At 52.5% G+C, this 13,341-nt stretch overlaps 1 protein-coding gene across 1 annotated transcript in view; it reads right to left on the bottom strand.

The window, feature by feature from the left end:
• Nucleotides 1-1,574: 1,574 nt before the first annotated feature.
• CGNL1 (cingulin like 1) overlaps nt 1,575-13,341 on the bottom strand; it is a 179,240-nt gene continuing 167,473 nt past the window's right edge. The window contains exons 15-20 of the mRNA XM_003784377.3: nt 8,407-8,419; nt 8,176-8,259; nt 7,449-7,573; nt 6,404-6,512; nt 5,598-5,761; nt 1,575-4,608 (exon numbers count right to left, since the gene is read on the bottom strand). Coding sequence (XP_003784425.1) covers nt 4,473-4,608; nt 5,598-5,761; nt 6,404-6,512; nt 7,449-7,573; nt 8,176-8,259; nt 8,407-8,419 — 631 coding nt within the window. The 3' untranslated portion in view covers nt 1,575-4,472. The remainder of the gene's footprint in view (nt 4,609-5,597; nt 5,762-6,403; nt 6,513-7,448; nt 7,574-8,175; nt 8,260-8,406; nt 8,420-13,341) is intronic.

Here is a 13,341-nt window from a genome sequence, read left to right as displayed (position 1 = left end):
ATTTCTGGGTGTGGGGCTGTCAAGGCCCTGATAGGAATTTGCAGTAGAGTCGTTTCTATCATTTGCAAATTTAGAAGAGAAAAATTTCTGGCTGAGACTCTTTCAACAAAGACAGGCTCTCTGTAACCATCCTCAGATTCAAAGGAGGAATGCTGGGAATGTGGAGGAGATGAGTCCCAGGCCTGGGGGAGAGGGGGGTCTTCCCTTACTCTGGGCCTCCAGGGTTTCTTCCCTCCAAGGCCCAAGGAGAAGGCAGCCCCTCAAAAAATCTTATTCCCAAGGGGACCCTGGCACACAGGACAAATAAAGAGGCCTAAAGACAGTTCAAAGCAAATGATAATGAAAAGGGTAACTTTTAGCTGAGCACAGTGGCTCATGCCTGTAATCCTAGCACTCTGGGAGGCCAAGGTGGGTAGATTACTTGAGCCCAGAAGTTCAAGATCAGCCTGAGTGAGAAAGAGGGAGACTTCATCTCTACTAAAAAATAGAAAAACTAGCTGGGCATTGTGGCAGACACCTATAGTCCCAGCTACTCGGGAGGCTGAGGCAAGAGGATTGCTTGAGCTCCAGAGTTTTAGGTTGCCATGAGCTGTGATGCCACAGCACTCTACCAGGGTGACAGAGTACAACTCTGTCTCCAAAAAAATAGTAACAAAATGGTGATTTTTACTGTAACTTATTAAATTATGCCTCAATATACCTTTTAAGACAAACAATTTATGGAGAGTTTGAAGATTCATTAAAATTAGAATATCTCATTTATGTTTGGGTGCTCCTGGTTGCAGCAGGGGGAATCAATGATACAGGCCAACTGGATGGGTAGGATGTTCACATCCACCCGGACCATAGCTGCTGGGCCCACGGCTGCTTGAGTGGGTGGGCAGCGTGGCAGGAACCCACCAGGCTGGGGAACAGCAGGAGATAGTCATGCCTGCCTGTAGAACCCGCAGCACAAGGAGAGGAGGGCACCCAGCAGGTCCTGGGGAGCCCAACTGAAAGTGCTGCACCGAGCGTGGGGTGATGGAGACATGCCCAGACCTCTACCTGCTCCACCCAACCAGAGTGGCCATAGTCCCTGAGGGCCCAGGGCCATTATGCATCAGCCTCCAGAGGGCAGGGGGAAGAACAGGACAAACAGAAGGATCACAGCACATCCCTTCGGTGGAGAAGTTGCTTTGTTTCCTACAACATGGAGCCCATGGTGCCCACTGTGAGACCCAGGCAGTGTGCCAGGTGGGATTACAGGAGAACCCCCTAGTGTTAGGAAGCAGCTAAGCAGGGGAGCCTGTTAGTCTGTTCTTAACATCAAATGCACTTCCTCCCTTGACATTGTCTGGAACGGACAGTTTGGATTTCTCAGAACATTACAAGTATCCAGGGCCATCCGCTCTCTCAACCGTCACCACTGACCGCTTTCCATCCCTTTCAGTTCAGAAACTGCTCCCACGGCTGGAATGCCACCAAGTTCCACTTCCTCTGGTGGCTCCCAGCCATTCACCTGGGTAGCTTCCTGGAGGACACAGAGCCAAGCTCTGGAGAAAACAAGGAAGTCAAAATAATGGAAGAATCACGAGTCTGGTTGGGTGACATCATTTATTGAAAGCAAATCTTACTCTATCCAGGAATTCACTTCTGTGGAGGTAGGTGCAACACGAATGTCTCTTCCCCATGACAACACAAAGCCACCAACCATACCCCAAAGCAGAAACCCAACAGAATAAGCCAACCAGCCTTGTAGAATGACCCTCAGAAGCAGGGGAAGAAATTATGAAAGATACAGGATGATTGTCTTCTCAGCATTGCATTTGGCCACATGTGTTTTTACATAAAATAATTTCTTTTTTAAGCTAGCTAAAGAAAATACTCTTGAACAGGGTTAGTTCTTAAAGCAATAAACAGGAAACAAACTTATAATACATGCAATAAAATCAAAGAACGATAGCGTGTTAGACCTGGAAAGGACACCGGGCCCTAATCCTCCCCTTGTCTCCCGTGGCTCTGAGCATGAGCACCCTGTGCAGGTCACTGGGCAGGGAGATGAGGAGGGACTTGGAAACCCCTCTCTAGGCTTCCAGGCCAGTGTTCTTCTGGCCTGCTGGACTGCAGGGATCCTGCTCACTGCTGCCTCCATTGCAGTGCAGGATAGCACAACTGTTAGAATTTATAACAGCCTACTCTTAGGGTGACGACACAGGAGTTTTCAGTGGTAACCTCTCTTCTCTCTCCCCATCAGTTCTGCTTCTTGTTGCCAGCCTCACAGCACCAGGAAGAACTGCCCCTAAAGAGGGACAAGTTACTTTCTCACACAGCCGACACTCATCCCCAAGGTCATGGGGCTGCAGACCTATCATGTGGCACATCTCTGGCTAGGAGCGGGGCTCAGGCGTTTCTAGGCAGGCTTACAGGCAAGTATCTATGATGGTGGAAGCAGAGGGTGAATAAAGAACATATTGGGGGTCAGAGAACCTCAGTTCCAGTGAGCCAGGCTTGTCGTGTCCACGAGAGGACAGAGGCGCGCGGCCTCGTGTCAACGTGTGTTGACTGTTGTCCCTCTCCCCCATTCCTCACATGCAGCTCCGGGAGGGGCAGCATTTTCACCTGTCTAACCACTGCTGTGTTCCCGGTGCCAAGAGCTGTGCCTGATACATCACAGGTGACAAAAAGATACTTGCTAAATGAATAAATGGCTAAAGGGAGGAGGAATCTCTCCACACCTCAAATGAGGAAGCAGAGGCAAGAATCCCCCTCAGCTGTGGAGAGGATGACCCCAGCAGAGGTGGAGAGGGTTTGGCTTTCCAGCTCCAGGCTCAAACAGCCCACCCTAACCTCGGCTGACCTTTCTGCATCCTCTTGGGTGGGTTCCGTGACCCAGGGTAGGTGGGACCTCCTAGCAACTGTCATGGAGCGCTCTGGTCCATCTATTGGGATGCTTGGCGTCTTTGTGACACAGCCGAACACTGCCACCTCTGCCCCAAACATAGAACCAACCACAGGTCCCCTCTCTGGCTACTTCCCTACCAGGCTGCCTGCTCCTCTGCTGACCTGTGGAGGCCCAGCTGTGACTGGACCTGACCTGTGGCCATGCCTGGGGACTGTCCTGGTGCAAGGTGACATGGGAAGGCCAGGAAGAAATGCCAGGATGCTCTGCACTTTCCCAATGCCCTGGCCCTTGTGATTTTGCCCCAGCCACCTGGCCTTGTCCCCAGACCACCCACTCCCAGTCACATTGCCATTGCTGGTGACGTCCCTTTATCCCTGGAAGCTGGAAGGAGTCCTCTGGCTGGTGTCTATTTTTTTCCTCCCTCCCGTGACATAAACCTGAGATCCCGCATAATCCCCCTCTTGCCCGCACGTCCCCCAGCTTTCAAGAACTTCTCTGGCTGCCTTCTCACCCATCTGTCCATCTGCTCTCTCTTCTCCCTTCCCCCATGACCTGCCTCATCCTTACACCCATGACCTTCACCACCACCACCACCTCCCACCCTCCTGGTCCCCCATCTTGCTGCTGCCTCACCAGGGGCCCCGGGGGCATAGCAAGGAGGCCCACAGTGAGATGAGAGGGTCAGTGAGAGGTAACCAGAGGGCTTTGTCCTTCCAGAAACTGCAGCATTTGTTACAAACCTTACTGACAAGCCTCCCCAACCCACCCGTGTAAAGGAATTACAATTGATGGACTGACAGGAATCAGTCTCAGCATGGTTCAGAAATTATAATAAAATTCTAGATAAAATAAGCAGCCAAGGCCATAGCTATAGCCCACAAATACAAGTGACCTTCTGGTTTTCAACCCCCCACCCTCCCACCCCTCCAGAGAGTTGTTTGCCCAGACCATCTGCGCCTCTATCCTCAGCATTAACTGTCCATTATCACTATAACTCCTCTCCAACTCCCATATCCAAAGTGTCTTTATTCTACTTTTCTCTCTCACCTCTGCTCCTTAATACTTAAAATCTAGTAGCTTCATATTTTCAAAAAGGATACACAATAGAGATGTGTGAACTTTGACACTCTACAAAGCCTTTGTAACACTGCAAATGGAACAGCAGCAGTCAGGAGACAGGCTGGTTAAAAACACGTGCAGCCTGTATGGAGCTTGCTCCCCTGCGCCATGGCAATTCAGTCACAACTCGCCCTTTGAACCCTTTTTTATTGGCAGGAGGTCAGGGGGGAAGCAGGAGAAGCAGTGCAGACAGGGGGCTTCAACCTCCCAAAGCATGTTTCCCAAACACCCCAGAGGGCAGCGGCCCCCTTGCTCAGGTGCTCAGGCATCCCGCGTTTTAAACTGCAGCAGCTCCCTGTCTGAGAGACCCTGGAGGAACGTGGCACTGAGGAACTGGGAAGCTGAGTGAAGAGGCAGCGGCGATGGGTCTCTGCAGCCGGACGCTCGCTTTCCTGCCTCCTGTCCCAGGGGCCGCAGAGCTCCTGCCAGGAGCATAGGAGCAACGGCCACTTCAACAGCCCTGGAAGTGGGCTCAGATCTGGCTGGTGATGGCACTGTCCTTGGGGAAAGTGTAGCTCAGCGGTGCCTCATAGAGGCTCCCCCCATCTGTGCTGAGGTCATCGTCATCGTCCATGTCGTCCAGCACTTTACTGGGCAGCTTCTTGAGTCTGCAGAAACAACAAGGGGTTTCTGACCCTGGGCTGGGGCTCACCCCTGCTTTCCAGGTGAAGGAAGAATCTGTCCCTCTGTACCACGGAATGGTACATAAACACATGAATTTCACAGGTCACACCCCATGGTTCCTTCAGCCACAGGGAGCCAACAGCCCACCTTCAGCCCAGGTGGCTGGTATGGACAGGGCTGGGCCGGGCTGGGACAAGATCAATATTTCTGATCACCTCTTTGACCAAGCTCCTTGGGGGCACAGCGAGCTACTGTTTTTGATTGTGCCAATTTGAAATTTTGGTAACTTATTCACCATGGACTGTGTGTATTCATATTTTTTAAATTTTGCATTAAAATGTTACCTATTGTGATTGCTGAGATTTGGGGTATCCCCTTAAATGTTGTACCCAGTGCTGATCTTGGGGCCATTTCCCCCCTAGACAGGCTGTTTTACAGGATTCTCAATGGCCTGGAGCCTCTGTATACTTCCAACAAAACTGCCTGGGTGCCAGGACAGAGGCCCAGGTCACAGCCAACCTCCAAGAAAGACTCAGCCCTGTGGGCATGAACCAAAACTCACTCCCTCACCTCAATGCCTCAGGAGGTGCAGAGAGCTGCTGCATCCTGAAACTGGGCTTGGGACATCCTAGTCCTCATGAGGACACAAATCAAAACTTCACTTCATATCTCCTTAAGTCAGACAGAAGCAGGCTGGTCCAGGTACTGCCCTTCCATAGTGGGGTGAGCTAGTCTTACCTGCACCAACCCTCAGTTTCCCCATTGCTAATAGGAACAACACTGGCCCAGGTGACACTGGGCATTGGTACAAAGCCGACACATGGAGTAACTGAAGTGGACATAGCCACCTTTGTTTCTAGGATGAGATGACCCCGAAATTAACAATAGGCACTGGCTTGAACCAGTAGGAGTGGCACACTGTGAAAGCCTCAGCCCCGCCCCCCCGCCCCCCAGGGGCACTGCATCTGCCTACCTCAAGCCCTTTTTCATGGAGTTGAGCTGCCCCTGAAGCTGCTCATTCACGTCCATCTGCTCCTCCAGCTCCCTCTGCAGCTTCTTCTTAGAACTTTCCAGTCTGTCGATTTCCTCCTCGGCCTCCTCCACCTGCCGTTTCATTGCTTTCAGGCGCAAGCTCAGCTGTGTCCAGGAGAGGGCACTTATGAGTTCTCAGCACTGCCATGGGGAACAGCCAGCATAGAGATGCCCCCAGGCCAGCTCCTGGGGGACCCAGGTAAGCAAGGGACATGGGCAACAGGGCGACCATAACCAGATGATCGTCTAAAGGCCAAATTCAGGGTTTAAAGTTTGCTGAAGTCCCCTACTTTTTTTTTTTTTAATTTTTGAGACGGAGTCTCACTCTGTCACCCTGGGTAGAGTGCTGTAGTGTTATAGCTCACAGCAACCTCAAACTCCTCAGATCAAGCAATCCCTGCCTTGGCCTCCCAAGTAGCTGAGACTACAGGTGCCCGCAACAACACCTAGCTATTTTTAGAGACAGGGTCTTGCTCTTGCTCAGACTGGTCTCAAACTTGTGAGCTCAAGCAATCTATCCACCTCCGTCCTCAGAGTGCTAGGATTGTAGGTGTGAGCTACCAGGCCCAGACCCTAAAGTCCTCTACTTGAGTAAGCTAGAAAGCTCCCATTCTGCAATGTAACTCATAGTGGAGAAAGAGGAATCAGCCTCCCTAACTCCACTGCCTGGCAGGGAGGCCGGGCCCCTCTTGCTTCCCGGGCCCGAGACACATGCCCTCCTCTGTGAGTGGAGGAGGGGAGTCCCACCTGGTCCTTCTGATCAGTCAGCGACAGGTGCTCGTCATCCACCTGCATCAGCAGCTCCTTCACTTTCCGCTCCAGCCGCCGGTTGTTGAGCTGGAGGTTAGTCCGGTCCCTGGAGGTTGGGGGAGGCAGATGTGAGAACCCTCTCACCCTCAGCCCTGCAAAGGCCCAGCCCCGGCTGTGGATGAGAGGAAGCTCGAGCCAGGCTGCCTGGCCAGCTCATGGCTTGGGGTCAGAGAAACACAACCGTGCAGGAGCAAAGAAGAGGACTGACTTGCCCAGGACTGCAGAGCCAGTGAGGGGCTGAGCCAGGACTAGAACCGCCCTGAGTCTATGCCAGGCTGCTCTGGTCCAATTCCCTAAAGGTCCAACTAAACAAATAGATAATGTCAAGCATCGCATGCACCACACCCCTTCTAGGACAGTGAGGGGCCATAAGGGTCAAGTCTGACCTGGAGCTGGCCAGCAGCGTTAGCTGTAGACAACTGAGGTGCTGGGAGGAGTGTGGTCACTGACTCCACACCTCTCCTTCCCATCATGGGAGGACCTGCCCTTCCTCTGACACCTGGTGCCCAGGTGGAGGCAGCTCCCCCGCCCTAATCTGAATCAAACTCAGTGGCTTCTGAGGCATCCTGTCCTATTTTAGGGACTGGGAAAGAGCTGGGAGGTCCAGTAAGAAAGGTATGGACAAGGAGTGAGAGTCCAGTATTCAACCATGCTCATGTCATATATATACAGGTGTGTGTGTGTATGTTTGGTTTTTGTTTTTATTTTTTTTGCAGTTTTGGCCTAGACCGGGCTTGAACCCACCACCCCAGGTATATGGGGTGGGCACCCCACTCCTTGAGCCACAGGTATCGCCCACAAGTCATATATTTTGATGGTCTCAGTCTTCTCATCTATAAAATGGAAAGAACAGCAACAAGATTTGCTTGCTGTGCTCCTCACAGGCTTATGGGGGTCAGAAGAGACGCAAATGTGAAAGCATATTGTGATCTGGCCACCACTGCCCGCCGAGGCCTCTGCACTGCAGGCGGGCTGTGCTCACCTCTCCTCGCTCTCGAGACGGTCCTCGAGCTCTGCGATCCTGGCCTCCATCTGCACCACCAGCCCCTCTTTGCTGGATCTGTAGGAGCCTTCCAGGTGGACAATGCGGCTCTTTAAGTCCTTGTTCTGGAATCAGACGGGGAGACTGTGAGGGGCCTGCACGTCTGCCGTGCTCTCATGCAGAGCAACGCAGAGCAGAACTCGGCTGGAGCCAGGAGTCTGGCTGCTTCCCACACTGCAGGGCCTGGGGACCTGGGAGGCCCAAGATGTTTCCAGGGGGAAACCCTTGAACTGAGGCCCTGGTAGACACAAATGAAATCTTTGACTTCAGGCCCTGGAACATCAGATGGATTTAGTCTTGTCCTTTTATAAGGGACAGGAGGAAAAGGCCCCTTCCCTGATTATATTCAGTGAAGAATCAACATGAACAGTTGGTAGAAGAAATAGTGATCCAGTTAAGCTCTCTTAGCACTCATGTGTTTGACAACCTTGACTCATTTTCATTCTCTTTACATGAGAATTTAGCTTTCCTTAGCTTCAGAAATACTTGCAATTCCTCTTCCCAGCAGCTGCCAAACTTCCAAGCAGAATTAATATGTCTGGGGAAAAAGCTCTCTGGGAAATGCTTGAGAAACATCTCTCCCTCTCAGCTAAGTTACACCCCAGAGTTGTTCTAGTCCAAAGCCACGGGTGACAGGTATAGAGAGACTCAAGGGCACCTGCCTCACCTGTCGCTCCAGGGAGATCTTGTCACACTCCAGGTCTTGCCTAACAGCTTTCTCCTGAAGCAGCTCACTCCTCACCTGCTCCATCTGCAGCAAGAAGAACAAAATCCCAGAGGCTAAAGGGATGGTTCCTATATGCTTTGTACTGGAATGAAGTCCAGCCACCAAGTTAACTCCTCACAAAGGGGGCCACCAGTCAGGGTCCGCGGTACCATGTGTTTTTGGGGATAGGACCTGCTTCTTAGTCCTTTCTGGGTTTCTAGATGGTTATAAAGATAGGAAAGCAAATAACAATATGAGTCATAGCTAACCCTGCTGTCATAGGTCGAATTGTGTGTCCCCACAAAGAGATAGGCTGACCTCCACCTCTGATGTGACCTTATTTGGAGAGGGGGACCTTACAAGTTAAAATGAGGCCATTATGAGACCTAGTACACTATGACTGGTGTCCTTCTAAGCAGGGGAAATTAGATGCAGAAACAGACACACCCACAGAGAAGATCACCATGGGACGACAGAGACTTGGGGAGCATGCCTTGTGAAGACGGAGGATCAGTGTGACATGTGTGTGAGTCAGGAACAGTAAACAAGGCAACCACCAGAAGCTAGGAGGCAGGAAAAACTCCCCACCAGGTCTCAGAGGCAGTCAGGCTTCGCCAGCACTTTAATCTCAAGGTTCCCAGCCTCCAGAACTATGCAGCAATACATTTCTGCAGTTTGAAGACACTCCATTTGTGGTACTTTGCTAGGGCAGCTCTAGGAGGCTGATGCACCAGAGGTTACCTACCACAGGCGCTGACCTCCGCCATCCTTGAACAGCACTAAGAAGTAGGTAATATTATCTCTGCTGAGGACGTTAAGACTTGGAGAAGGCCAGGCACAGTGGTTCACCCCTGTAATCCTAACACTCTGAGAGGCCAAAGTGGGAGGATCATTTGAGGTCAGGAGTCTGAGAACAACCTGAGCAGAATGAGACCCCATCCCTACTAAAAATAGAAAAATTAGCAGTTTGGGCAGGCACCCAGGAGTTTGAGGTTGCAGTAAGCTACAACGACGCCACTCAGGGCAACAGAGTGAGACTCTCTCTCTAAATAGACAGGTAGGTAGGTAGATAAGTAAATAAATAAATAAATGGTTTGAAGAAGTTAATCAAATCCCAGGGTAACCAATCCTCCAAGTTTACTTGAGACTGAGGATGTTCTCAGGATGTTTCAATGCTAAAACTAGGAAAGTCCCAGATGACTTTCCCAGCTGAGCTAGTCACCCAGCTTCCCTGAAAGCTGCCTAAGTAGGAATAGGCAAGTTAGTAGTCACCCGAGTTTCTGAATGCTGCATTATAAGTTCAAACTCAAGAAAGGGCTTCCAGTGAGCATATGAGCATATCTCAGACACTCGGAGATTTCCCCTTTCTTTCCTTTTTTTTTTTTTGACAGAGTCTGCCTCTGTTACCCTGGGTAAAGGGCCATGGCATCATAGCTCACAGCAACCTTAAACTCTTAGGCTCAAGGGATCCTCCTGCCTCAGCTTCCTGAGTAACTAGGAAGGACTACAGGCATTTGCCACCATGCCCAGCTAGTTTTTCTATTTTTAGTAGAGACAGGATCTCACTCTGGCTCAGGCTGGTCTTGAACTCTTGAGCACAAGCAACGCACTGCCTTGGCCTCCCAGAGGGCTGGGATTACAGGTGTGAGCCATTGTGAGAACACTGGGCAGCCTCAGTGACCTGACACAGGCTACAGGTCACTGAGCATTTCTTCTGTGTTCAGGATAGGAGCTTATCGAGTTCCACCAGGGAAGAAATCCTATGGCCTGACTGTGCAACTCCCTTCCCAGGCCCAAGGGGCTTGTGCAGGAGCCACAAGTGCCCAGTAGAGGGTGGCCTGCAGATGCCAGAAGAATCCAGGTGAGCCGCTAAAATAAAGCTGCACTTTCCTTCTTATAGATAAAAAGCAAGTACTGGGGCCTGGGGAGCATTTGACACAGGGTCACCTGGCCTGGCCTCAAGTTGAATTTTTGCCACCTGTATGAACGTCCTAGTTCCTCTCCATTCCACCTAGAGAGTAAAACAGGAATAGTTAAGAGTGGCCCCATCACGTTCCCTGGCTCCCATTGTCCTGACCTCAGTGTGTGCACAGAGTAGCATGTGGCCTGAGACTGGTGTGACAGGCAGGGCCCTGATGTGGGGGCTGTCAGTGACAGGAGGAAGCTGGGCATCTGCCTTGAGTGAGAGACTCCAATGAGGCAAAAAAAAGCAAAAATGCTCAAATTTTTAAATTTCTGGCCAGCAAGCTTCTGAATCGTGAAGGTTCAGAATTTTCAGCAGAGGAAATTGCAGCCAGGGCGCCTCCCCAGTTGCAGTAGGGAGTAGCCCTAGAAACTGGGCTGAGCCTATTCACTGCCCACCATTTCACCTGCTGTCTCTGCTGCACCCGGAGGCCAAGCACAGCTGTACTGCAGAAGCCACAGAGGGCAGCCCAGTGTCCTCAGGGCATCCTCATACGGGGCAGGGGCAGAATGCCAGCAGTTTAGGGTGAGCACGGGAACTCCGCCTGCAGCCACCACCACCCTGCCAGCCCAGCCCTCCCAAATCACATGCTGCAGAAAGGGCACTGAGTGATTCCCGTAACTGCTACATAAGCACCAAGTCCAAGGGTAACGAATGCAGCCTCACGGCCCTGCTCCAAGCCTGGCTTCCCAACCAGCCACCACCGCCCGAAGCACTAAGGCCACCAGAACACAGGGCCACGGGACTGTGGATGCACCTCCCAGGGAAGCCAGCCCATTCACACCCCTGGGGCAGAGGCTGGCACTTTGCTGAGGACACAGTTAAACTTTTACTAGACGGGAAGCAATTATCAGGACAAGCAGCGGTGGCCTGGCTTCTATTGCTGGCTCTGCCATTCACTCGCCCGTGACCTTGTTCATCTCACCTCTGGGACGCAGGCTCCTTGTCCCTAAGCGAGGGACTTGAAGATAAAACTGCGAGGGCCTCTGACACATGAAGACACATTCTGGTGCCTCCTCCACACTCCAGGGTGCTGCATGGCCTTTCTGCAAAAGCCAGCGGTCTCTGCCTCCATCCCTAGGCAGAGTAGCCACCCCATCTCTCCTGGGAAAACTTACTTTCTCAAGATGAGAGTGAACCTGTTTGTGAAGGTCAGACTATATATCAAGGTCCTGTGACAAAGAGCTCCGGGCAGTGCCCTCCTAGTGGGGGTCCCACTAAAATTAATGAGCCTGTACACCTGGTCAGTGCCACCATGATGTGCTGGGGCAGGGCGCACTGGGTGACAGCCCAGAGTGGGAAGGCAGAGAAAGACTCCAGGGAGAGAGACACTAAGCTGAGACCTACATGGGAGGTCAGGGTTAGGCAGGGCAGAGGGAAGGGCAGGGTAGGGAGTGCAACTTCCCAAACTTACTTCCTTACTGGGAGCACCAAGAAGACCAAGCAGGTGGTAAGAAGAGGAGGGGAGTGTTGGGAGGACTGAAGGAGATGTGTGGGGAGGGGAGAGCGGAATTAGGAGCTGGGGAGGAGAAAGGCAGGAGGAGCCACACAGGGCCCACAATTTCTTTTTTTTTTTTTTTTTGAGACAGAGCCTCAAGCTGTCCCCCTGGATAGAGTGCCCTGGCATCACAGCTCACAGCAACCTCCAACTCCTGGGCCCAAGCGAGTCTCCTGCCTCCGCCTCCCAAGTAGCTGGGACCACAGGCGCCCGCCACAACGCCCGGCTATTTTTTGGTTGCAGCCGTCATTGTTGTTTGGCGGGTCCGGGCTGGGGATTCGAACCCGTCACTTTAGGTGTACGTGGCTGGCGCCTCAGCCGGTTGAGCCACAGGCGCCGAGCCAGGGCCCACAATTTCACTGTGACAGTACCCCACCCCTTTACTGCCCTTACTAAGCTGAGTCGAGTCTTGAGCACCTGGATAGGATAGTCTACTCCTCACCACCACCAGTGCACTAGGCACTGATACACACCCACCTCCTCCAGGAGATGTGGCTGACAGAGGAGGGGCGACTAGGTGAGGCCAGCTGAAGTCACAGCGCAGAAAAAAAGATGAAGGAAAAGGATCTAGGGCTATGCCCGGGCAGCACCTGTCAGGGGAGGCAGGGAGAAAACTAGGATGCTGACCTACACCAGGGCCAGGGAGGGCGGGGACTCAGCATAGTCAGGCAGGACTGTGGGAAGCACCCGGGATGGGCAAGCACAAGTTTGCTCTGAAAGCCTCTGCAGAGATAGGGACCTGCCTGCCAAGCTACCATCTGCTGGAGGCTACGGGGTCACAGGGCTGGAGACGGCACAGAGGGGTGTGCACGAGAGAGGCCCCAGCCCTCACATAGGCACAGGAGGGGAGTGTGGCAGGAGATCCAGCCACTAGGCAAAAGATCCAGGCCAGGTTCGTGACGGAGAGAAGAAAGGATACCCCAGAGCTTGAGGGGAGGCGGGGTCCTGCAGCTCCAGAGGGAGGAAGGGAGGCCAGAAGGGAGAGAAGGGAGATTATTTTTCCAAAAGCGAAGGGATATGCAGAAGTGGAGACTTACAAAGAGAGACATTTAGAAATCTAGCTGCTGTGGCGTGTGAGGCTGAAAAATACCAGAAGACAGTGAGAGGCCGGCAGAGCAGCAGGAACCTCTGCTCGCAGCTGTGCTTGGGACCTGGGGACTGAGTGGGGAAATCCAGGCCTCAAGAGCCTCCTGGGGAGCCAGAAACTAAACAGAAACTCTCTGAGGCAGATGGGATCGCCCTGATTTTCCAGGTGGGAAGTTCAGAAACGTGCCAATTCAGAGTGAGCTGGAGCAGGTCTGGGATTCCAACCCAGGTTCTCTGATTGGAAATTGCACGCTCTTTTTCCCCTCTCCTGTTTCTTGGTGAAAGGGGAAATCCCACGGGGGGTTGGGGGGGAGACAGAGCCCAAAGGAGGAAGCATCTGCGATGCAGTGAGGCAGAGATGCCCAGAGCAGCTCTGGGGCTGCTGAAGGGTCACGCAGCACTGGGCCCAGCGGGGATTGCAGAACAAACCCTGCAACTTAAAAGCAGTAGCCACTGACCACAGTCTTGTACCCTCAGTGCCATCAGCTGAAAAAGCTGGATCTCACCCGGAAACAGGCCTCCCTGTACAGAGAAGCACTTACCACGGCAGCATTCCCGCGGCCCCTGCAGGTTCAAGACC

This window comes from Otolemur garnettii, unplaced genomic scaffold, assembly GCF_000181295.1.
Source record: "Otolemur garnettii isolate 467f Iridium unplaced genomic scaffold, OtoGar3 scaffold00011, whole genome shotgun sequence".
Lineage (NCBI taxonomy): Eukaryota > Metazoa > Chordata > Mammalia > Primates > Galagidae > Otolemur > Otolemur garnettii.
Note: the sequence above shows the minus strand (reverse complement) of the source record. Positions and strands in the feature narration are given on the sequence as shown.